The sequence below is a fragment of the Pterocles gutturalis genome, unplaced genomic scaffold, assembly GCF_000699245.1.
Source record: "Pterocles gutturalis isolate BGI_N339 unplaced genomic scaffold, ASM69924v1 scaffold40992, whole genome shotgun sequence".
Lineage (NCBI taxonomy): Eukaryota > Metazoa > Chordata > Aves > Pterocliformes > Pteroclidae > Pterocles > Pterocles gutturalis.
The window spans coordinates 1-24,960 of NW_010116883.1; the positions used below are offsets into that span (position 1 = coordinate 1).

The 24,960-nt window shown below is 38.2% G+C and overlaps 1 protein-coding gene across 1 annotated transcript in view; it reads right to left on the reverse strand.

Moving 5' to 3' along the window:
* Positions 1-282: 282 nt before the first annotated feature.
* LOC104463344 (mediator of RNA polymerase II transcription subunit 13-like) overlaps positions 283-24,960 on the reverse strand; it is a gene marked incomplete at both ends in the record, with an annotated part of 36,222 nt that continues 11,544 nt past the window's right edge. Inside the window, 7 exons of the mRNA XM_010075637.1 lie at positions 283-367; positions 1,346-1,562; positions 5,593-6,276; positions 8,631-8,793; positions 9,737-9,931; positions 10,851-11,048; positions 12,121-12,221. Of these exons, the coding sequence (XP_010073939.1) occupies positions 283-367; positions 1,346-1,562; positions 5,593-6,276; positions 8,631-8,793; positions 9,737-9,931; positions 10,851-11,048; positions 12,121-12,221 (1,643 nt within the window). The remainder of the gene's footprint in view (positions 368-1,345; positions 1,563-5,592; positions 6,277-8,630; positions 8,794-9,736; positions 9,932-10,850; positions 11,049-12,120; positions 12,222-24,960) is intronic.

The window sequence follows — 24,960 nt, forward strand, 5'->3', positions numbered from 1 at the left end:
GAGGAAAAAACAAAGTATGTTTCAGTTCCATTTAACTATGTTACACATAAGTGAAGTCCCTTCATTTTTGTAACATTTGGATTTTAGAGCCAACATTTATTTGCAAAATGCAACAAAGAAAATGTGTTGCAAGCAGATTCCGAGTTCTGAAGGGACAGGGAAATAAAAACCATAAAGTAAAAACTTAGCCTACTAGAATCTATTAATTCTTCAATAGATTATTCAACAGATCATTAGCACAGCACAATTAAAAGAGGAGGGGAAAAAAAAAAGCCTCTTTACCTTGCTTCACAGAAGGACTAAACAGAGACATAGCATCTTCTCCTTCATGGGATAAAACTGTAACACTAGATGTCCCATCCTCAGCCTATTAAAAAAAGGTAGAAAAGTTTGTTTTAATTAACTGGGGAGGTGGGGAGCATTTTCTCTCCCTATGGGAATTCTGGCACATCTCGGAAGTATCAGGTTCTCATTAGCCTTCCAGCTCAGCAAGGTGTAGTCTGGGGGTCTGGGTAGCAGCACTTGCCCAGGGAGAAAGAAGCTTAGAGTACAGACAGCGTCCTACCAACACGCAGATGATGAGCACAGAAAAATGTAAGTCTTGCTTTTTGTGTTGGGGAATAAATTTAAAAGCAAGCTGTGGATTTTTGCTACACCTTATTGAAAAACTTTATATCAAATGCTATACATTGACTATACTAGTTACTGAATGAAACTCTTGATACCAGGAGTGCATACACACACAACTAACCCTAATAAACAAATTTTTTCAGATGTACGCTCCCAATGCAGTTATACTTTCTCCTTTTTTTGGAGGGCGTTTTTTTTTTTTTTTTTTGACATAGAAGCCTCATATAGTTGGTACTGACTAAAGCGCCAAAAAAAAAAAAAAAAAAGAAAAAAAAAAAGAAAATTCACCATCCAGGGAAGTAGTCAAGAATTCACCTCACCAACCCCAAAACCTTTCCACACATGAACAAAGCACTTCCCTTGTTCCTCCTCTCTTCCCCAAGCACCTGCTATCACCCGTTTCTACAGAAAGGCTACTGAGCGGCATTTTTTATTTGTTCCAATTCAGCAGTGTTCTCCCAGCATAAGCCATAAACCCTAACGCAACAGCGCCATCAAAAACATTCCAAAAAAAATAAAAGTGACAAAAAAATTTTAGGTGTAGTTAAGAGGCTTGCTGCACAATTTCATTGATCATTTCTGCTAGAATACTATTTTTTTAACGCACTTCTAAATACACAGAGAGATGTACAGAGAAGGATTTAAATCATATTTGGTGACTAAAGCAATTTGTTTTAATCTCATCAGTGATTTGTATCCTCACCCTTTTACTCACCTTGTGTTTCTTCCCGACTTCCCTCTCAATGTTCTGCCTATCTTTTTTACTATCAGGAAATAAGAACTCCACATCACCATCAACAAAGGCATAAGGATCGATTTCAGGTTCCTGGTCAGCTTCCGTCACTACTGCCGCTAGGTATTGGTTTTTACTCTGATACTGTTGCACCACTTCATCTGAAACCTTTAAAGGTCTCCTACATTGCACCATTAATCTGAACAGAAAAAAAAAAAAAAGACAAAATATTATTTATCATTTATTATGTGGAAAAAGATTTGCTATCACAAAGCCTTTACAAGAACAAGTTCATCTTCCCTTCCCACTTTCTTCCTTTCCACCTTAGCTTCAGAAAACTTTTTGGGAAAAGGTTTAAATCATTAGTCATTTAATAGAACCTCCTTACACACGTCAGATACAGCAGCGTGATTCATTCTGCCCATGTCTCCTCAAGCCCTGTCAATTCAGATAAAGATTAGTAATTTATCCCAGGTCATAGCTGTCATTTATTATAAAGTACAAACGTAGTAAACTATCTATATCCACTAAAAGAAATTCACCACATTAAAAAATTACTCACTGCCATGTCCAAACAAATGATCAGATAAAAGTGATTAAACCTGAATTTTTCATATTTAAAGAATCTAATTCCTGAACGTTTACTTCATTTAAATGCAGAAAGTACGCCAGCCTTCCCACTACCCGGCTGCGGCTAACACCCCAAACAGCCCCACGCTCTGCTGCACACTCAGCCTGGCTATCCAAGCAGCCCAAGCAATAACCACTACTACAGCACACAAGTGCCACTACGTTTAGCAGTCATTTATAGCACTTACATTGATACAAGTGAAGCCTCCAACACACCAATATCTAATTTACGAACGAGAATAACAACACATTTGCCTTTTGTCAGCATTTTTCCTTTTCTTAACATTTGGAGCCAAAAATGGAGTTGGTAAGTACAAAGAGATTACGTTTTTGTACCAGGATTATTAGTTTCACAGATGTGACGTTGCACCAGCAATGAATATTGGCAAATAGAAAACTATGTTATGATTATTAGCTGCACATATGCCCCTCTGTCTTCTGCCCCTAAGCAAACTGTATTTTATGTATCCGAGCACACAAAAGGCACTATATGTGACGAAGGTATTCCTTCAAACAAGACAAATATTTCAGGAGTGTCAGACTAATGTAGGTACACAATTTCTTCTTGCTCTGAGGCCCTCTTCCTCCCAAACAGCAACAGAATGACCAGTAGAAGCATTTACAGAATTCTCACACATGAATAAAAAATGAAGAAGGGGCATTGCAAGGATGAAGATTACAGAGGGGTACTTCAAGTTCAAACCCAGCTTCCAACATCTCTATTCTTTCCTTCTCAAGCCTCTATCCAAGAGGAAATGCTCTCTCATAAGAAAATGATGTGTCTCACCATTAGCAAGGCTTGTTCTTGACAGCCTAGATGCAGACACTAATCTGCGGTTTAGAATAAGACAGGCTTACATTTCTCCTCTGAGAGACCAGAAAGAAAGAAAAGCATGATATGGAACAATTCAAAGACTTCAAACTTGAAATTCTGCACACAAAAAGGCACGGTGATTCCTCCCAGTCCTCCTCGCTGCCCTGTACATCCCTGTCAACTATGAGGTATGAGAGAGGACACAGAAACGGTTTGGCAAAAGACTTCCTAGAAATAACCTTTCCAAAGAAACACCTCTGAGCCAACAGCACTGTCCAATCCATCCATGCTGGTCACCCATGCTCAATAAAACCTTGAGTTAGGCGTGAACACCACACAGCACAGCTGCGCCAGACAACGGTGCAATGGATGTGGCTTTGTGTCAAGCACCATCAGCATTTATGTCGGGAGCGGTGCTCAATGGAGTTGAGGGTTTTCCTCTTTTTTAAATCCCGCAAAAAATTATCATAAGGAAAAAAAAAGGGAACGAATTTCTAGCAACAAGGAATTAAAGACCAGGAAAAATACACAGCAAAAGCAAGCAGCAGTTTCCAGTATTTCTGACCACCAATGAGGAAGAGAAGTTAACAGCCAGATACTATAGGGAAAAAAAGTATGTTCAATAAGTTGTTAAATCAAACTAAAAGCCATACAAGGAAAGACCATGACTTGAACAGAAAAAGAAGATTTTTAAGTAGGGCATATTTTTCTCTGGTTGGCTGAAATTAATTCAAAGAAAAAAAAAAGCACTAAAAATCCTATAAACACACAACTTGAAGGAGCTGAGACATGCACTAGCTACTGTAAACTCTTCAACAGGGAGCACAAAAAGATATGGCTAAGGAAATGCACACGAGAGCGGAACAAGAGCTACAGCATATTTACTTGTTCTCACAGCTTTCCTACACAGCAAAGTCAATGCGACTGCCATCAGTGGCTTTCCACTGCCGGCAACAGAACAGAAAAGCAACATAAAATTTCAGTCCGGTGAGTAGCTGCTGCAACTCTTCTACCACAAATTAAGTACACTATCTCCAAAAAACAAACAAACAAACAAACCCACAAAACCAAAAACACAAACTAAACCCAAAAGCCACACCCTCAATAATTTGATACTGGTCACACTAAGAGTCTCTGGGGGGAAAAATTTAAAAAAAAAAAATTTTGGACCAAAAATAATCAACAGCAAGTGAGCTGACAGAGGCAACTCTGAGTGCAATTGAGATGCATTTTTTTCAATCCGTTGATCACAACTCTAAGCCAAAGTTTGTCACCTCTGCATCCAGGTCCCAGCCATGTTAAGTCTAGACTGCTCTTAGCAGCTCTGTCAGCACCTGTTGCTTCCCATTACCACCCTTCTCCTGCAGCACGGCCTCACAAGGAAGTGGTGTAAAAGATGGATGACAGGAAAACTTTTTTATGCAGTACAACAGCAAAGGAGACACAGCCCAGAAGGCCAAGTGGTTCTGTTTCAGGTTTTTTGTTCTTATGGGTTTTTTTTTTTTTTTGGTGTGGTGGTGGTCTTTTTGGGGGAGTTTGTTTTAGCTTTAACTGGTAAAAAAAAAAAAAAAACCACGTTGATTCATTCTGCAGTAAAACAGAGCTCAAATGTAAATTTTAACACTAAAAACACTAGAGTTATTCTTCTCCTCCACTGCCTCTGAGCTCCATAATTTATTAAAACTTAGTATCAAAGAAGTGACCAACACCTTTATCCTGATTGAAACAGACAGCAGCAGAGTAGAACATTTTAAAAGCTGGTGCTAGCCAACACTAGCTTTCAGAAACAAATTCTATTTATTCAACAAAACCCTTTTTTTAAATAGTTACAGTCTACACATACTTTATTTCCAGACAATTATTAGCTTCTGTTAAAACAAATAAATGTTCTCAAATGAATTTCCCATAACTCAAAGGCTGAGGTTCTAACAAGGATCTAGTCCAACTGTTTCAATATTCCTTCACATTCTGACTGTCTCAATATTTCTTGAAGTTAGACAAGCTTTGTTTAATGAACAATAGTTTCCCGTATGATCTGAGGTACACGAGCAGTAACAGCAGACACACCAGTCACTAGTTTTCGTTCAGTGATAACCTCAAATCCTTAAGCCTTTTGAATAACAACACAGAGAGAACGCACCATGTGCAAAAATGCCAGTTCACATCCCTTGCTCCAAACAGAAGTTTCTGATATTAGAAAGTAGTTGCAGCCTACAGTAAAATTAACATCTTCCAGAAAACCAGATCAACTTCCGCATTGTTCCCATCAGCATTTAAATACCAGCTTTCAAAATCTAAGCTCTTCTGAATAAAAAGAACTGAGGTAGAAGAATTTTTATCTTTAAAAGGGTAAAGCCTGCAGCCGCTACCATCCAGGCTTCCTTCAAATAATGAAGAAAGTAAATAGAAAAAAGAAAAAGCTTTCTCATTTTAATTTTTGTTTGGGACTTTTAAGTACCAAATAGGCATAATTTGGGCACAGATTAATTTTACAGTAGAAAAATAAACTTCATTGCCACCTGCTAAATCAGAGTTCTAATAAGAAAAAGCTGGAAAGTCTTACTGCCTATTTGAGTGTGACTTATGCTCAGATTTCACAAGTATTATCTTCTCAAATGCAGACAGCACAGATCATTATGCTCACACACTCAGCATTACTGCTCGAGCTGATGAGAACAACGTTAAAAAAAAGCGACAACCTTGCTTACAGTGAGAAACAACAGCCTTTGGCCCTTCAGTTTCCTCGCTTTCTCATGTCATTACTATAGTATTAAGCACTACTTACTCTGTAACCGATGTTACGTTTTCCTGTCCAGCAGGTATTACTGGATCATCTCTCAACTTATCATTTGGAAGCTGAGGTGGTAAGAATTCCACATCCTTTTTCTTTGGAACTTTATAATACTTCCAAGTAGTATCAGCTTCATCTTCCTCCAAATTCACTGCAGTACCAACATACATTGTAGGCTCTATGACTTCAGGAAATTGAGCTGGAAAAGGCTGAGGCAAGCCATCGAGTCTGTCTTCCATTGTTTTTGTGGGAACCAAGGGGTCTGGTGTTGGCATCTGGTAGAAATGTTGACTCTGAGGAGTAGAAGGAGCTTTAGCTACCCCTTCATCGACTACATCACACGGGTGAGGACTAAGTGGTGGTGGCTGAGGTGAATTTGCCATTTCAGCATTATGCATCTGAGGAGTCTTTGCTACATCATTAGTTCGGATATTTGAAAACCTCACTTGACTGTCTGGTGCAGTCATCACAAGCCTCTGACTTGCTGAATCTGCCTCCATGGCAACATCATCACTGATAGATACACGATGATGAAAAGGAGTCAAAGGGCGTTTCTGTGGCTTATCCCCTTTGTCTTGCTTCTCATTTGTCTTGTGCTTTGGAGCTGCTTGCTGTTGTTGGCCCACAGGTGGTGCCTGCCCCTGTTGACCTGAATTTCTTGGTTTGAGATTTTTGTGCCTGCAGAATTAATATAGGGGAAAAATACTTCACATTAATCTTTCCAATACATCTATCATGTTCTTTTTCACTAGATAAGAACCCGTTTCTAAGCCATTACACAGTCGATTATAGAAGTCTGAAACTGATGCTATTCTGAAGTCCTCTTTCTTGCCATAACTTAATTTGACTGACTTGAGTAGCATTGCAAGATTTTAGAACACCACTTAAAAAAAAACTAGAAAAGCTGTCCTATGAGCCAAACACACACATAATCCTCATAACTGAAGACAGCATTTTATAACTGCTTTTAACAGAAATAGTCACATGAACACATTGTTTTTAACTTCTGCCAACACCGACAAATCAGTAAAACAATGTATGAGTTAGTGAATGACTTCCTGAATTCAAACATCAATACTAACCAGTAGTGCTGTCCCAAGACCCTGTGGGTCAAGGAGTGGAAAGTTACCATTGAGAATCTAGAAGCCAGGCTCAGTCCTACAAAAGCTACTTTGAAGCTTTTGTAGCTATTTACCCACAAATTTAGCACATGTGAAAAGAAGAAAAACTCAGTGTCTCGACTGCATTAATACAGTTAGGTTTTTTCTTGAACTTGAGTTCAAGATGCCAACTTTCTAGATCATCTGACAGAACGAGCGACATGAAAAACTGAATTCTAGAACAAAATGTTTATGATTAAACTGCACATACATCCTTAGCGCCTGGGTATTCTTTGCCATGCTTCCATTAGGAAAGTTAAAAAGCATGCAACTTGTATTAAAAACCAGGATTAGGCAGGAACAAAAGGGAAGAGGTATGAAAAATCTGGTTTTACTTTAAATTCTCATACACATATAGAGGTTTTTCACTGCTTAGAATTCAAAATACAGAGAACAAGAAGAGGTTTTAAGTCTTTGCAATTTCTCTTTAGGCAACTGCTTATTTCTAATACACACTTCACACAGTTAATTGATTGTTTTCTCTTAAATAGTGAGAAAGTCTCCTTTAACAGAATATTTAATACTCCTCCATCTCCCAGCTCTTCTCAGGACACAAGTATTACCACAGAACTTAAATCAACCATTTCAGTAAAGGAGGAAAAATGCATTTCTTTCACAATGCTACATCATCCAGACTTTTTTTTTTTTAAGATCCCAGTATTCATGGCAAGGTAATCAGTGTAACGCTTAAAATCAGAGGAAGCATTTAAACCTTTGCAACACTTCAGTCACCTAAAGATTAGTATTCTGCCATAAGTACAGAAATTCACCAAAATTAATGTCTCCATTTATTTCAAACATCTGTATTAACCGTCTGTAGCACTGTACAGTTTCAAAACAGAAGTCATAAGAAATACTGGAAGTCAAATCCAGACTTTCCCCTTATGTTTTGATCCCTTTTTTTCCCCTCAGCTAATATAAAAAATATATACTGGCAATCAACTCACAGAAAAGCAGTTTCATACACAACCACCCATGGAATGCTGTATTTCCCAAAAAGTAAAGCAGGTTTGGGGTTTTTGCCATATTCCTCAAGACATAATTGTCTTGCTGTTGATTAAACAGCTTACTCCCTTCAAGGCTAATGCCACACCCCTCTAAGAAAAGGTTCTTAATTTGTAAATAAATAAGCATTCCCTTTTCATTGCAGCCCAAGAGAGTTGCCCACGAGATCACTTCTACCCATATCCAGGCCTAAGGAATTCCAGCCCAAGACTCAGAAATTGTCACTGAACTGCCAGTAGGTCCACTCAGATGATTTACTTGAATAAGAACTCTGCGCTATCTTATTGCGCAGAGTCTCAAGACCTACAATGACATTTAGCACATGAGGTACAAATTTTGCTGCAGCTTTCCCACAAGCAGCTATTGCTTAATTACTCCTAAAGGAGTCATCACAAGCCCTCTCCTGAGCACTTCAGTCTCCACGTAGGTTGTTGGACTGTGGGTCTGCCAAGTACTGTACCTTGAGCAATTGCAATTTGTCCTCTGCGTGGCTTCAACAAAATCCCAGGATGCTACCTTGTCAGCTGTCTCTTCATCACACAAGCCATTTGATGCTGCAGAATACTTCCTCCTACGATTCAATATCGGGAGAGTTACGTGGGATCGACATATGTTCTTTCTTTACCTTCTGTCAAGCCTCAAGAGCAGTTTTGTGACACAGGATTCAAAGCAATTATAAATAGCCTTTTACTAACATATTAAAACTACACAGACTACTATTTAGGAACAACTATCTTCTTCAAAATGTTTCATTACTATGTGTAAAGCACCTTCTACTAGCAATCACAGCATCTTTAAACAACTGCTTTCTACAACAAACACACAAGACACTATGGGTTTTTTTAGCTTCACAAAATGAGTACATACTTGTTCTGCGCTCTGTTCATATTGCATTCTTGCCAGACTCTGTCAACCACTTGATTGGCTAGCTTTCTAGGTATTTTGCCACCATGATGGCTAGTACTGTCAGAGATAAATCCATCAGAAACTGAAGAAAGCTTCACCCATTTCTGGGCAGACTGAGCATCAACTGAAAAGCAGCACCAGAAGAAACAGTTTTAGGCAACAAGGTGATACACTCACAACCACTATTACTCCAATTCAGCTACCACAGGAACATCTTAGGAAGAAAAGTATCTTTTTAACTCAATGTTAGGAAATAAAAACAAATAGAAAATTTACATATGGTAGCCGATTATTATAACACGGTTCCTTCTCATGGGGGGGGTGGAGGGGACGGCAGGGAGAAAGCGCTGTTTATGTTATAACTGGGCCGGCTATTCTTTTTCTTCCAAGGAACTATAGACCTGAGAAAGAAAATAACATTGCTCGTACATCAGGAAAACTTGAGCAAAGCTACCTGTTAGCAAATTTAACAGTATTATTTTAAAAAAGGTAACAGAAGATCTTGGGGGGAAAAAAAACAAACAAAACCTCTTCTGAACAAGAAGAGCTGTATGTAAAGCCACCTGAAACTATCAATGAGCCCTACCCTACTCAGACACAGTTCAGAGGGCACACGGCCTTACTGGAAACTACAAAGAATCTCCCTTAGACTACAAAAAAGCTGAAAACATCACCTTCCTCACTAATGACCGAGATGCACGACGATGTTTATAAAGCTATGCCAGAATACATACATGCACACAAACACATACAGAGAGGGGAAAAAAACCCCAAAAAACCCAACAAAACCAAAAACTTAACTACAGACATTTAAAGTACTAGACAACAACATCACATACAAAGGCAGTCCTAACTTCAGCAACTTACAAAAGTGTGCAAGCTAATTTTGCCTAAAACCAAACAACAAAAATTGGTTTTACTACAGCAGACTTATGACTAAAGAAATGTGATTTTTTGTAACCAAGTCCATTGCACAGAGAACATCTGAATCCTTTCCAAACACTGCTAGATTTAAAGAAGCAGCCATAAAAATTATTTCCTGCATGCAGAAGCTAATTTTATGATACCTGTTTGAACTTCCTCTGGGGATGTCGGTGGAGTCAGAGTTACTGAAGACATGGCAGGATCTCTTGTGGAAGCAGGCACTTGGTGGGCACCCAAGCAAGTAGTTGAACAGTGAGATGCCCCTACAGTACTAGGGGCAGGGATGTCTGTCTGAGGAACTAGAACGAAGCATGCTGGGTATACCATTCTCACACCAGCTGAAAAAAAGAGCAAATCCATTTTACAGGTGTTTACCAAAAACTTACATTCAAAATCAAACAACGGATCATTTCACTGGCCATTCATAAGCTTACCTACCCTTTCTACCTACTAAAGCATTATCCTCAGACAAAAAGTCTCTGTTGTCACCCTCACCATTGCTTTATGATTTGCTTTACACAGAAGATTTGGGTGAATAAATAAAAAGGCCTTTATATACACAGGCAGAGACAGCCCTGGCATCTACATGCTACTACTTGCCTCTATCATTTTGTTTTATAAATAAGACTGACAACATATTTTTTACCATCACACAAAACTGACAATAACCCCCTCCCCATCATCGTCAGGGTCTCCAGCCACCACTGCAATACAAGCTTGTAACACTCATTACAGAGAAATGATTACATTAGTTGGCAAATCAAAGGTCAATAGCCCACAGCAGAGGAACAAACTATTGTGTCCCTGGGGCTTAGATTTTAGGAACAGCAGCAGATAAATGCAGTGCCTGAGTACATTAAGTTCACCAGGATTGTGGTTTTGAAGACATCCCTGAAAGGCATCTCTGTTCCCTTTGAATTTGCACGGAATCTGAAACAGTACAACATGCTTTTGATGCATCTCTGATGTCAACAGTGATAGTCTAGGGTTTTTGGACTTTTAAAAAATTTATTTATTTTAAAAACAATCTTGCTTCTCATGGCACATGAAGAAAAACACCTACTAGTGGGTCTGCACGACCCACTTTAAGCAGCAATTCATTTTAGACAGGCCTGAGCATTAAACAGAAAAACAGAAGACTAACATGAGTCGCAAACAGTTGCAAAAAGAATAAAGTGGGGTCATTTTTGTATTCAGAATTTTGCAGATTAACTGGGCAGTTTATTTCAGTAACTAAAAGGTAATCACAGCACTCACCAACAAGGACTTCAACAGCAGCTAAAGAATCATCCTCCCAGTCCATTTCTTCTTGTTTTTCCTCAGATCCCTCCTTCAAGTTAGATGTGACAGGATAGAATTGTTTCCATTCACCAATAAGCTTTTTTGTCGATGAATCTGAAAGCTTGAATGACTGCCCTGTGAGCGTGCCATTTAATCCAAAGGGACTTAGAATAACTAAAAAGATAAATAAAAATACATTGGAGATTATATCTAAACAAAATCCACTCTTCCCCACTGAAATAGTATTATTGTTACTTCAGCCACACCAAATAAACAACTTCTCATCGTTAAGTCAAAACGTACCCTAGTCACATTTTCCTGTACTGCCCAAGTTTTTGGTAATGGGTACACACTGTTACATGTACGCGTACTGTGAGAATCAAGGTACCACAACAACAATTACAAAGTAATCTATTTAAACAAGCAACAAGCAAGTTTTCATCTCAGCTAGCAAGGAGTCTCTAACACACAGGTGGGATAAAGAAAGACTGTTTGAAATTCTGACAGAATTAAGGTGTTTCCTCATCCTTTCATTCTGCTTGGTACAGTTACAACAACAACAACATATACACAGGGAAGTAATCTGTTTCATGTTTAGTCTTGTCCATATTAGGAAAGCACAGCTGCTGTTAAATTACATTCAAAAAAAGCAAGTTTGGACACTGAGCATGAATAAACAAGGGCAGTGTGTGGTCATGCAGGAGAACTGATTTTGATAGCCCACACAAGCGTGTCTGAGACAGGGAACGATCAAACAGCCCACTAACCAGACTCGGGCCCCATCACTCCTTTGTCTTCGAGAGCACAGCCCGCATCTGCTGGTGGAACCAAAGGAATTCACAGGCAAGAAGCAGCCAGATAAAAAGGTGTAGGGGGAGCGAATAGATTAAGTATGTTGAGTCAGAAATGTATTTCTAAAAGAGGGGTTGATGAAGATATGTGAGGGTTCTAAAGCATGTTGAAAAAGCAAAATATTTAAGTCACCAATAGGACAGTTTGTGTCATGAAGACAAATTATTTGGCTATGTGACAAGAGAAGAATACAGAAATCATCCACCTGCAGAAGAGCTGAGACACACCAACTGGCTTCTGACTATGTCAAGACAAGACATTTGGGGAAAATGCATAATCAACACAGAACAGATAACGCCTCTGCTCCCACTTCCAGTCTTTGCCAGAAGTCCTCATTCTGAGCAGCTCAAAGGACTGATTTATTTAATACTCACTACCGGCTGGCAAAACCTACCTTGGAAAGGGCTGTTCGACTGCTGGGCGAGAGTGAGGTGTTCTTCACTAAGCAGGTACACAGGCTGATGCTGGCTGATTTCCACACTGGTGCAAACGTTGCTGTCTCCATGTAAGAAGAAGGTGAATGAGCAGGACAAGTGCTCGCTGGGGAAGAAGTGGGGAGGGTGCAGGGGGTGGGAGAGAGAGAAAAAAAAATCCTAAGTATAGAACTTAAAATAAGTTGATACCTTTCTCATCAGTTTGAAGGCATTTCCTCCCAAAATATGTATTACTGAAGAAACCAAAAATCCTTTCTATCTAATAGCAAGAAAATGATAAATACATGTTCCCTTGGAGCATTTACAAAGCCTTCCAGCATTAGACAGAAAACCAATGATCTATCAGTTAGAAAACAACAGACACTAAGTTTTCAATCTCTTTAGACTGACACTTTATATTTTGCAGTCTGGAGGAAACTTAAAACACAGGCTATAACTTAATACTTTTATATCTTATACATTTATTTAAAACCTATAAAACTATTTCTGAACATATATTAATTTTTATGAGGTCATATCTAGGTTCTCCTGTCACAGATCCACCAAGAAGAATTTATATTTTAAAATTCATATTTAATATTAGCCAACAAGTCACTCATTTAATATCAGGAAGAATGCAAACAGCTTTGAGAAGTGTTGGTTTGGTTTAGTTTTGTTTTGTTTTTAATTTGAATGTTATCTTCATGCTCCTGAAGCCAATCAAGTAACTAAAAACGAAATCCCATACCTACACACAAAAGTGAAGATACAATCAATTAAGAAAAACCCAAAGCTTAAATCATTGTTAAAGTCATTAAAGCAAGTATCAATGTTTAATATCAGATGCTTCACCAACAGCTTCTCGCAGTTCAGAGTGTTTTAAAGAAAAAGTCCCGTACAGCAAAAAAACACCCCAACAATAAACATCTCCTTCGCATAACTCTGAATTAAATGCTGTTTTCAGTGCTGTAGTTACTAGTTAGCAACTCCATGAAATCATCTGCCTCCCAAGATCATGCTTCAAGAGACTTTACAATCTTTGCAGCTCTTGTTGTTTTGTTACAAAAATACAGATAAAACCCCTGCAAGCACAACTACCAAAAATTTTATGCTGCATCCAAATCAATCCAGTGGTTTATGCGAAATACATTTTACCAAAACAGTACATCTTCATATCCAGTTCCATCTGAAAGAACTTTTTTTTTCCATTTTAAAAGCAGTTGTACAGGCACAGCAATTTCCAGCTATATTAGCTACAAGTTCTCTCAAGTGTCTGCCAGACTAATATGCTCCCACAGGAAAAGAACAGATGTTTAAAAGCAAGAGGATGCTATTCACATTGGACATTAAATTAGGTCCACCATCTCAGTAATAGAAGAATGAAAGCCAAGGAGAACCTTACAAGTGCTTCATAAACTACCGAACAGAAAATAAATTCTTCTCAGTAAGGAGGGTGGTATCAAGCACCTGCTCAGTCTCAGGAAAAAAATGGAACCAAATCAAGGGAAACAGACTAAATTAAGTCAGTCAAAATAGCAGATACTAGTGCATTTTTGCAAGGTCAAATGGAAAAAACACTCCATACGGTCTTTTTAGGCTACAGTAGTTCACAAACACACCACCACCATTTCCCCAATAAACAAAATTAGACCCCATCAACTAACACCCAGGATTGCATGCATGCTCTCTGATCTTATGAAATGCTTGTGTTTCTTAGTCTACAGCAGGAGAAAACAAAGCAAGTTTTGCCTTCCTGAAAAAGACACAATGAAGAACTGACAAACTCCAAGCATCTGAGCAACCCTGTTAAAATGCCCTCCCCAGGTGCAGTCACTGGGAACATCTTCAATGTCATTTCCAAGATGTTTCTTTCCTCCACCAGCACGTAGGTGGTGGGACAGTAAACAGTAAAGAAAAAAAACAGTTTCTTGAATTGGCACTGTCCATTCAATCTGTGAAAAGAGATAAATCATTTCACTGAGGCTCACCCCAAAGATTCAAAGCGCAGCCATCAGAGGAGCAAAAAGGCTGCAGTGTTAAATATACGCTTTTGCCTCCCAGCAAACTTAGAATTAGGGACCTAAGACACTTCAGGGATGAGAGAACCCACAAACCGTTCAAGGAGGAAGAGGAAACACAGCACATTTTTTTACTGCAGTAACTTAAAGCGGGCCATGAAGGGAACTCAATGAGGAACTGGCTCTAAGTGGCCATCCCTGACTGAAGCATAACCGTTTTCAAGGTGCATCACGTCTGCAGTGGTATGCTGGTCTGCTGTTCAATTTTAATTACGTTTTAGGAACAAAAAAACAAACAAACAAAAAAAGGCCAGAATCCAAACATACAAGTGAATTATCACTATTCATTGACAACTACCTAGCATAACTGCCTCAGTAACCCAGCTCTGGACCGAATACTCCCTGCAGAGGAGATAACATACTGCTCAGGAATCCCAGTGAAGTTAGTTACCAAAATGCAGTGAGGACTGAACTGAGCATCTTGTTGATGAGTTCAAGTTCAAGTGAAGTCCCATGGTTAGCAAACACCACTAAATTCCTATATGGAAATCTGATTAAACTTTAATCCTTATGCAAATAGTTGAAGACCGATTTTCAAATGTAATTTTGTTTTAAAACCATAATGGATGGTTAAAGGTGAAAGAGTGGATAGTGTTCTTGGTTCTGAGTGAGAGATAACAATTTAGAGGCTTAGTATAAGTGAGGCAAAGTTTAAAAATAAAAGCATATATTCTTTAAATACACTTCAAATGCAATTAAGCTATGTCTCTTGTAAACACCACATTATTACACAGATAAAGGGCAGACAATTGGAGCATAATCTGGTGGAATTCAAATAAAGCAAGACAAAGAGAAGCATCAGCATGATAACAGAAGCATTTGAATTCATTACACTGCAAAACTAGTCCCAAGTAGCAAGGAAAATTCAAGGTCATCCTGCAAAAGCCAAACCCAAACAAACAAAAACCCCAAATTAGAACTCTTTTCTCCCTCGACTCTGCAGAGGATAAGTTTCCAATAAAATAATGAAGTAAGAGTAGCCATCCTCATCACAGACATCGTTCAGCCAGCTCTGGTGTGGGAGCCGCACGCGCACTACTCCTACAGCAGATCTGCTATCGTAAATTCATTCTAGAAAACCCAAACATTATAAAAGTCTCACTAATTCAAGTTATAAATCTAAGTGTTAAACAGCTAAATGATGCTCACGACCCCGTGTTTTTGTTTCAGTCATTTTATGCACAACGGGGCAATATTGTTTCCCAGCAAAAATACATCGTAAAGGCAGCGCTGTCCTTCAACTCAGGCTAAGGGAAACAGACTGCGCACGGAACACACAGTATCTCCTGAAAACATGAGTCTTCTTGAAGCTGAAGGTTGAAATGAAAGGCAAAACTAACACTTTAAGTACTTAAATATAGTATTAAATTTCTTCCTCGCTAATTGTGCTCAGAAACTGTTTCTTCACATTTAACATCGTAATTTCTGTTTGGTTACAAAACTTCAGGACGTATCAATGCGTGTGAAATAATCACAAGAAATACAATGAAGAAACCTAATTAAAAAAAAAAAATCAAAACCATCTCTTTGCATGGGAGTGAAGAAACGGGTACAGGAAACAAAGAACCAGAACTCTGGATGTCCCTACAGATGGCCTTCACAAGAAACTCTAAACGTACTTTAAAAAAAAAAAAACCAACAAAAAAACCCCACCACACTAATACATTTGCACATTCTCAAATTCCTTAAGTTTCCAGAGACTGACCACTAGTACACAATGCCGCCTCAACCTCTGTTTAGGAGAAATCTTCTCAAAACTTACCATAACTTATTTTAAAAAACATATATAAGTGTGTATATAATTTTTATGTATATATTCATTTGTATATGTATTTTTAATATATATATTCCACCATTTCTCTAAGTCTTTCTCTCCTATTCTCAATAACTCACCTCACAGCCAAAAATCCTAATCAAGCAAAAAATTTACCTACTTATCCCTTTGGGGTAAATAGGCAAATTATGTTTATAATTCAGCCAAGGACACAATAACAGAAAGAAAGCTGCTGGCTTCCTGCCTGCTAATGCAGAGCTCATCCTATGCTTTTATTTGCAGACATTTCTTTAAGTAGCTCAGAAGATCACTAGATAATTTGTGCAGAGCATCTCATGACTGAAATATTTTTAAAAATACCTATACGTCAACAGTCAGAATTTCTGCCCTGCATGCAGAGAGAATCAGTAAAGTCCTTCAGGTGCAGATATAGCTTAACACTAGCATTGATATCCCCCCCCTTTTTTTTTTGTACTTTTACAATTACAATCAGGTTCTGTTGCATGTGCACACGTAAGAGCAGAGGACAAAATTTTAACAGAAAATTATGAAAACAAAATCCTAGGTCTCCAAAAAAATCTCATTGTCTTGCGTGACTCTAAATATGAAGTTACTCCATTAATATTTCTAATTAACTTAATTTCATTAAAGTCCTAATCACAGAACTTAAATATCAATAATCCAGTTTCCAACTTATCTCTGAATACAGATGTCACAAAGTGTCATCAGAAAGAGCATCCTTTATGCATTTTGATCTGAACACACCAGAATTCAGTCATAATGAGTTCCAGTACTGACAGCAACTTTAAAAATAAAAAAAATAAAAAAGCGCACACTTTCTGGAAGTAATGCTACTTTCAAGCAACCTTCAGTCCTCACCTATACTCCACTAAAATACATTTGTACAAAAAACATTTTTTTATTCCCCTATGCTTCCTCTTCACTCTAATCATACAAAACAAAGATGTTTTCATTTTCAGAGACAAAGGATTATGATTCTATGCATAAAGAAACAAACGGATATGGACAATTTCAATACAATTTCTACTTCTACCTTTATAAGAGAAATAGAAGGGAAGGAGGGGAAAGCACAGTAAAATTTACATATACATGAGGTTTCTACATCTCCATTAGCAAATCTGAAAATACCTCCTTGATGAAAAGGTAATTACGTCTGTTTTTTCCTCCACATTAGTACTTACATAGAGCTTTATATCCTCAAAGTGCTTCACAAACATTAGCTGCATTAGAACCTCACTAATCCACACTTCACTAGATTGCACACTTCAAATCAGCACCACACTGCCGCTGAAAGGCAAAGATACTGCAACATCAGAAGCAACAAGGAAGTCTCCAACTAAAAGCCCTATAGCACATTTAATAGTAAATTCAAATAAGCATCAAAATGTTTCAACTGAAAGAGAGAATTTTTTGGTTGGTTGGTTTGGGGTTTTTTTTTTTATAATTACCATCTCATATTTTCCTAGATTGCCTTTGTAAAATTACTTCTGAGTTGAACCAAGAGTGGCTTACCAAGTCAAAGCCCTGCTAATCCTACCAAAATATTTACCATATCCTTATCAATTTTCAACTCCCATTTCCTAGATGAGGAAAATGGACACTGGAAAGCAACAGAAGTCATGGCCATCACCATTAGGATCCTACCATTTCCCTTACAATAGGGTAGAACACACCTTGTTTAGGAGCACAAACATATCAGCTACATTCTTAAGTCTCTAACTGATATGCATCATTTCAGACTTACAAAACGTTTGCCAAAAATTGGTATATATTGGCCAGCACTCAGAATCCTTCAGGGCATTTTGACCAAAAATCAATATATCATGACTGGCTGACAACAATTATCAGCAGCAGCAATAGAGCTGAGAGTTCCCAACTGATTCATCACAGCTGCCCAAATAGAAGCATCTCTACAGACTATTTCGGTATGCCACTTAAATAAATTTAAAATACCAAAGAGGTTCCTTTTTAAAAGGTGACAGTTGCCTTCTATAGTAAATTCTTGGGCGGAAGAACACAGTCTTGAAATTACATAGGTTCTTTGGAAATAAAAATTGAAATAGAAAAAAGTTTTAAGGTGACACAAACACCACGAAGCCCCAAGACCCTCCATATTCAGTTATTTGTTTTTTTTCTTTTTTCCTTTAACTGAGTTGAGAGACAACACTATACCATCCAGCACAGGTTAGCAAACAAAACGCAACTGCCAGAGAATAAATCCTGAGGAATGACATACCTGACCACATGCTCACCATGCACTACATCGTCCCCTATTCTACGATACATTACACTAGACGCTTTGTTCTTCGGCAGGCAGCCCTCTAGGGCTTTTCATCACAGAGAAGAAAGAGTGAGGCTGCCAAGCCACTTGAGGCTTTCTGAGCTAAGAGAAGAAAAGCAGAAGCAACTCCCTCAAGACAACCCATCTACCACCTTTCTTTGTAAGCACTTGTTCAGAATCGTTCTTTGTGACTATATACATCTTCCAGGTATAGCCACAACACTGCAGTGCACTGATGAAGAGAAGCTTTCTACACAGCCACCTTCACACCTGCCCTGCTTCAACAGCCAGCTTTATCTTAAACACGACATCCTCAATTTCCACTCACCATCCATAACTCTGAATTACGAAACTCCACAACCTTAATTCAGACTAGAAAGGAGCAGGAAATTAAGTATGCATTTGCTGCAATAAGCAAAATATGAAATAAGTAAAATAGTAAAATCAGATTGTTAGATTAACATAGCACCAAAAACAATTGTCAAGAAAAACATTTGAGTTTTCTTGATTTAAGAAATGAAAGACAAAGAGAAAAAAAATGCCACAAGACAAGCACACTAATTGTTTCTGTTATTAAATACTTCAGGGGCTTTCTTTGGTTTAATTTTATTTTGGTGGGGGGGGGGGGCATCTTTTTAAGTGCTGGGGGCTGAGGGAAATGAGGATAAGAGAAATCAGTTCCGAGTTCTCTAGAAAGAGCAGGCTATCATACATACTCATTACACTGCAGTACTACTTTCTATGATAAGAGTTTGATTCATCATTAATCAATTCTCTAACATGCCTTTCTTGCCCTTGGCTACAAGTTCCCCCGTAACATCAGGGTTTGTATCAGCCCCATCACAAGGCCTGCACTTCAAGCAGACACAGCGGCATTACCATCTTTAACGTGAAAGCGCAAAGACAACTGAACAAATGCACATCCACATTTTCTAATAAGTTACATATTTTGTATCTTAACATGAAGTAATAAGATCTCAAAATAGAGATGGTTCTTTAACTACTGACAAAAAGATGGAACAGCAGTCATTTTTCTAAGCATCTCTGAGTAACTCCCTATGGTCATGAAGGTAAATATAGCAGAAAGCTGATTTTGATGATAACACAAAGCAAAAAACATAGCTAATAGCAAAGCGGAAAAAAACCTTCCAGTTCAAAGCACATCATTAATGACTACTGTCAAAAGGCTCTCCAAAATATTTTTCATGTAGCTGAGGATGTTTTGATTTTAGTTAGACCGGCAACTTAAAAATATTTATTCCATAACCAAGTTATGTACACTAGAACAAATACAAACGTAGCAACTGACCTGTATTCCAGAAGAAGTTATATTCACCCTAAAGACTTCCACATTTTTGAATTAACTTCATTATTTATAAGCTTAGTTTTATCCCAATAAAAACAAGGTTGAAAGAGAAAGACTGTATTTTTGTACACTACTAAAACTATAGCATGACATCTTACAAAGAAGCAAAACTGATTTTATCAGAATGCAACCATAAGTTTATATACACACACACAAAAAGTATATATTTCTCCAGATACAATAATTATAAGCAATATTAAAAAAGAAGAGCTTGTTCATGTTCCTGTATTTCAGAACTTGAATGAGAAAATAAAAGCTGTCATCTTATATTTTAGCATCCTTTAATTACTGAGGATGCAAATCTTGACTATCTGAACTTGAGCTTTCACAATGAAATATAGGTGTGCCATAAAGAATAAGAATCCAGAACATATTTGGCAAATGGATAACAGCTAGACATTACTCTATTTCAAAGACAGTTAACAGCTTTCAATGTATTGCTCTTTTCCATTCCAAAACATTTACAAATGCCTTGTTAAACCAGATTTTTTTCAAAGTTCAAAATTGAAATGCATCATAAAATTTTTGTGTAACAAAATCTGAAGTATCTGGATGGTTTTTGTATTATCTTATTGTTCAGTGAACAAAAAGAGCATAGATTTATTGTTGAAAGGTAAAAACCAAGAGCCATATAATTTTTTCATTTTTCCTGATGAACCAACTACCACTGTAACTTAAGCTAAATAAGAGAAAACTGCTTTGTGATGTAAAGTGCTAAATTTGTCTGCTTGTAGTCTCTGTAGCAACCCAATATTCCAAAGAGACAATCATGTGATCAATGCTCTCAGCTCCTGCTGTTTATCCTGCACTGTCCTACTTACAGCAGCTCTCAATTCCAGCTGTCTACAGTAAAAGGAAAAACATCACCTGCTCTCCTGCCAGTACACGATGCCAGAACAGCCTCATTAGAGCTGTTGTAAAAAAATGTTGACATTGTTTGATTTAAAGATTAACATAAGGAGGAAATTTACACTGCAAAAAGAGCTGAGCAGACTTAACAGAAAATATTCCTACAGTATCAAGGAAGAGCCCTATGGTTTCAGCTATTAAGGTTTCAAATTAAATATATAGAAATAAACACAAAACCTGTGTGAACACGTTGTTCTTGCATAGTTAACTCTCTCAAGTATGAAGAAGCTTTTGAGCTTTAGCACCCAGAAATCTCCTCATTCTGTTCTTCAAAAATAATTCACAGCATCATCCTAGAGGGATCAAGAAGCAAACTCCTCCGTTCCTGAGGGACCCCACGGGAAATAGGCAAAAGATACCCAAACAGGGAGATATGGCAGAAAGAGGGGCTCAGGACTGGAAGCACAGTATTCCCTTTGGTCTTCACCACTCTTAAGACAAAGACAACAGCTGATCTCATTCATGCTGTTCCATAATCAACATCAACATTGCTGAAGTAGGCAGCAAGACCATTTCCGTGGCCCAATTGAAAAAACTACCACCACCCTCCCCACACTGCAGCCACGGCCACTCGAGATGGCAGCTCTGCCACCACACTTGCACCAGACTCCGGAATTGCATCTGCTGTGGCTAGTTTTACCTCCTCCTTCTGGCAAGATGAGGTAGAGAGGAAAAAAAACACAAATTCAGAACTATGATAAGCACACCTTCAAAAATCAAGATAACTAACATATGACTTTATGGGAAAAGACTCCTGAAAAATTCATATACTTCTTATTTACATCAGGTAGAGGAAATAATACTTCCATGAAAAAACAAAAGAACAGCAGGCAGGCACTATAAAATCCTATACCCAGATTAACATTAAAACAGCATTACCTGTGAAACCTGTGCAGCAAGTTTCATTTTGTAAGCTATGATAAGCTTATCACTTATGATTTTCCAAGTGGTTTTTTGGTTTTGGGGTTGGGTTTGTTTGGCTTTTCTTTTTTTTCTCCATTTGTTTTGGTTGTATGGTGGAGTTTTTTGGGGGTTTTTTACATTTTGTTTTTTAAGTGAACTTGTCAGACACAAGTTCTGGTTTGCCACCCATTGGTTATATTATTTCCTATTTACAAGGTGGGGGGAAGCAACCATACAAGTAATATAGCAGCTTTTAGCATTCTAGATTTTCAGTTGTCTATCACATCCTCCCACAGTCAGGATTACTCAATTATTTGCTTACTGGTATTTAAATTGTGTTAAAGTTTAGCAAGTTGTGCTTATTACCAAAACTTCAGGAGATATCCTCCATGTAAGCACTTCATACTTGTGTTTCATTAGGAGTGTCAGATTTAGTCTTCATTAAGGAATTTTATCTCAAATAGTGTTTAGTCGGACAAGTTTCCTAATCATATTTATTCCAGGTATACATTACTATATTAGCACCCCGTTGGCAAGAGGAAAAGTCTCATCCAAAGGCTGTTATTTGAGCAGTCCAACCAGAAAAGGTAGACAGACAATCGGAGGCAGCAGATCACAATCTCTGTCTCATACATTAATAGGGTGGATTTTCGAACAAAGCACACACAACCATATTTCTGAACATGGCAATAACAAAACAAGAGGTTGGAAAGGAGAAAAGAGAAAGACATCCCTACTTGTCAAACTTCATCATTTAATATGCACTCATTTAAACCACATTACTGAGCTTCTGTAATCTACCTTGCTTTAAGTGATTGAAAAAGGTTCTGACAAATACAGAGGCAATTATTTTTTTTTTCCCTGTTTGGTAACAACCAAGACCATTAGCAAAACCTTCCCTTCAGTCTTTTATTCTACTGTTGTTCTCCTGCTGACCCCCATCACCCATTCCTGAGATTGAAAATCGCCTACTTAAAAACGAGCAACAACAAAAAAACCCCACCACACGCACTTTAGGGAGTCAGCCACTCCATTCCTGCCCTATCTATAAACAGAAGTGGAACTAGCATACTTGAAAACCTCAGACAGTTTCCTCAGGCATGGTAACCGTGACTTGTTCTAACAGATCAAATTTCACCAAATACATGACTGTCTCACTTTTCTCAATGCTGGTTTTAGACTGGGGAGAAGCAGGGGGAGGGAGGGAAGAGCAGGTCATGGTTATTCCCTTGCAGCCTTGTCAACATGCAGCATGTGACCGCGCAATGCAAACAGCTGAGGTTTTAAAAATTTTGCTATGGAAGAAGCTAAGATACTAAACTAACCTCATATTATTATTTAATATAAGTTTGCTTGTTTTAGGAGTCACATCATTAAACATAATTAAACAGTGAACACTTCAAACCATCTAGTTCTTACTTTCTTGGTCATCTATTCACATACCCCAGTGGCACCAGTTTATCAGTATTAAGAGCTGCCCTCTTAAAATTGAAATGTACACAACACCATGATGAAGCAGACTTTTTAAAAATATAACCTTATACAATGAGGAAAAATAACAGAGCAACACACAGCAAGCCATGGCTGCCTGAGGATCTGTCGTCCCAGGCAAACACCCATTAGAAATCACAGCCTTACGTCTGTTGCTCTACCACATACATACAAAAAGCACAACACGACTGACTTCTATTGTTGGGAGACCAGATAACAGAAAATCTCACATATTCTGGAACCACATGCTTTCAAACAGAACTCAGAAAAAAAACAGATGGGATCAGCTTCAAATGAAAGAAATAGCTCTATCCGTGCATGCTTCAAAGAGAAAGCAGTGCAAAAGTAGACTAAGGTCCTGCACCTCGCTCAACCATAGCTCCAGAAAGCACATGTTAAGAAGTTACCTCCACTGTCAAGAGCACTGGCTACTCAGTCTCTAATCAATCTTTGAAATTAAAGATTGCCAGCAACAACAACCAATCTTATAAAAATCTGTAGCTATAATACTTCACAGCACAAGTCTATGTAGTGCCCAGCCGAGCCCTGAAGCGCAGCATGGTATAAACTAGGATCGGAAGCAGAGCGGTAGCAGGCTTCAAATCCCCAGTATACCAAGTGCCTCTAAATTACACAGGCACATGAGTTCTACACTCAGGGTTTCTGAGTGTTAATGCAAAGAACAGTCCCAAGGAAAGCAAATCATACATAACAACACAGGAGGAAAGTAGGCATTGAAGATAACAGTAACAAGGTCTGAAATGAAGACAACACCCATGCAGGGATACCAGAGAGTGGGGCAAATTCCTCCCATTTTTTGGTACACGCAGTTTCTTCCTGTACTTCTCCCACCACGCAATGCTTTAGAAGAAGGAAAGGATGAATAAAAATATACCAACACTATCACAGGTAACTTTTTTTTTTTCCTTACGAATGAGATAGACATTTAATCACCACAAGCAATACAGAGAAGTAATTACAACCTTCCTGAACAGAAATGCCTGATTCCCTATGACAGATGCAACACCTGCCACATTCATCTGCGGCCATGTCTGCATAGGAGCAGCACTACTTTCCGGGCAGATATATATATTTCTAACAGAGGAAGAAAGAGAAAGCCTTCTGAAAAAGACACTATTCTTCCTACATCAAGAGGCTAGCATGACACACTTCTGAGATTAGCATTATGAATATCACTATTCTTATTGCTTGAAAGACAGTGAAAATGACCAAAAGACAAAAATACAGCTTCAAAACTGTTCTGATTCTTCAGATAAGTGCATCCATAATCACGAAGAGAAGAATGACTTTGGTCATTTGGTGGTTTTAAGTTTTTAATTCAGTCAGCCATATCTACAAAAAAAGACAAGGTTAGTATAGGTCTTGGTGATTAAATAGGTCTCAGGGAAGGAAAAATATGCAAAAAGTTGCCTAGAACTAACAAAAACTAAACCTTAATACCAATTGTCTGGTAAGAAACTTCTCAGTACCCTGGGTGCAACAGGCAGAGCGCTTGCTAGGCAGGCTGCAAGTCCTTTTCTGTTGAGTTTGCTGCAGTGCCATGCTTAACATTTGATAAATGTCCCTTTTGACTAGAAGAGTATTCCAATTTATACAAGAGACCAAAATCCTCTCAAACCATTCCACTTGACATCTCCTGCCCAGACACAGAACGACAGCTACAGGGGTGCTATCCCAAAGCACCAATTTCAGCCATTTGCGTCTCTCCCACGGGGAGCTGCTGGGAGCAGAGGCCTGAACTGATACCTCTGAACAGCCTAACTTTCCAGAGAGTATAGATTAAGGAAATCATGGATATTCCTAGAAGGGATGAGCCAAATATGCTATGAGTATGCACATCTGCTAACCATTCCCCTCACTTCACTACGTAAAAGCCAGTGCTCAGAAATCCCATGGTGTTGAGCGATCTGGTACAAAACACTGAAATTTCTCTACCAGAAATTCTTTACATAAATCTGTGTAAATCTTTCCACATAT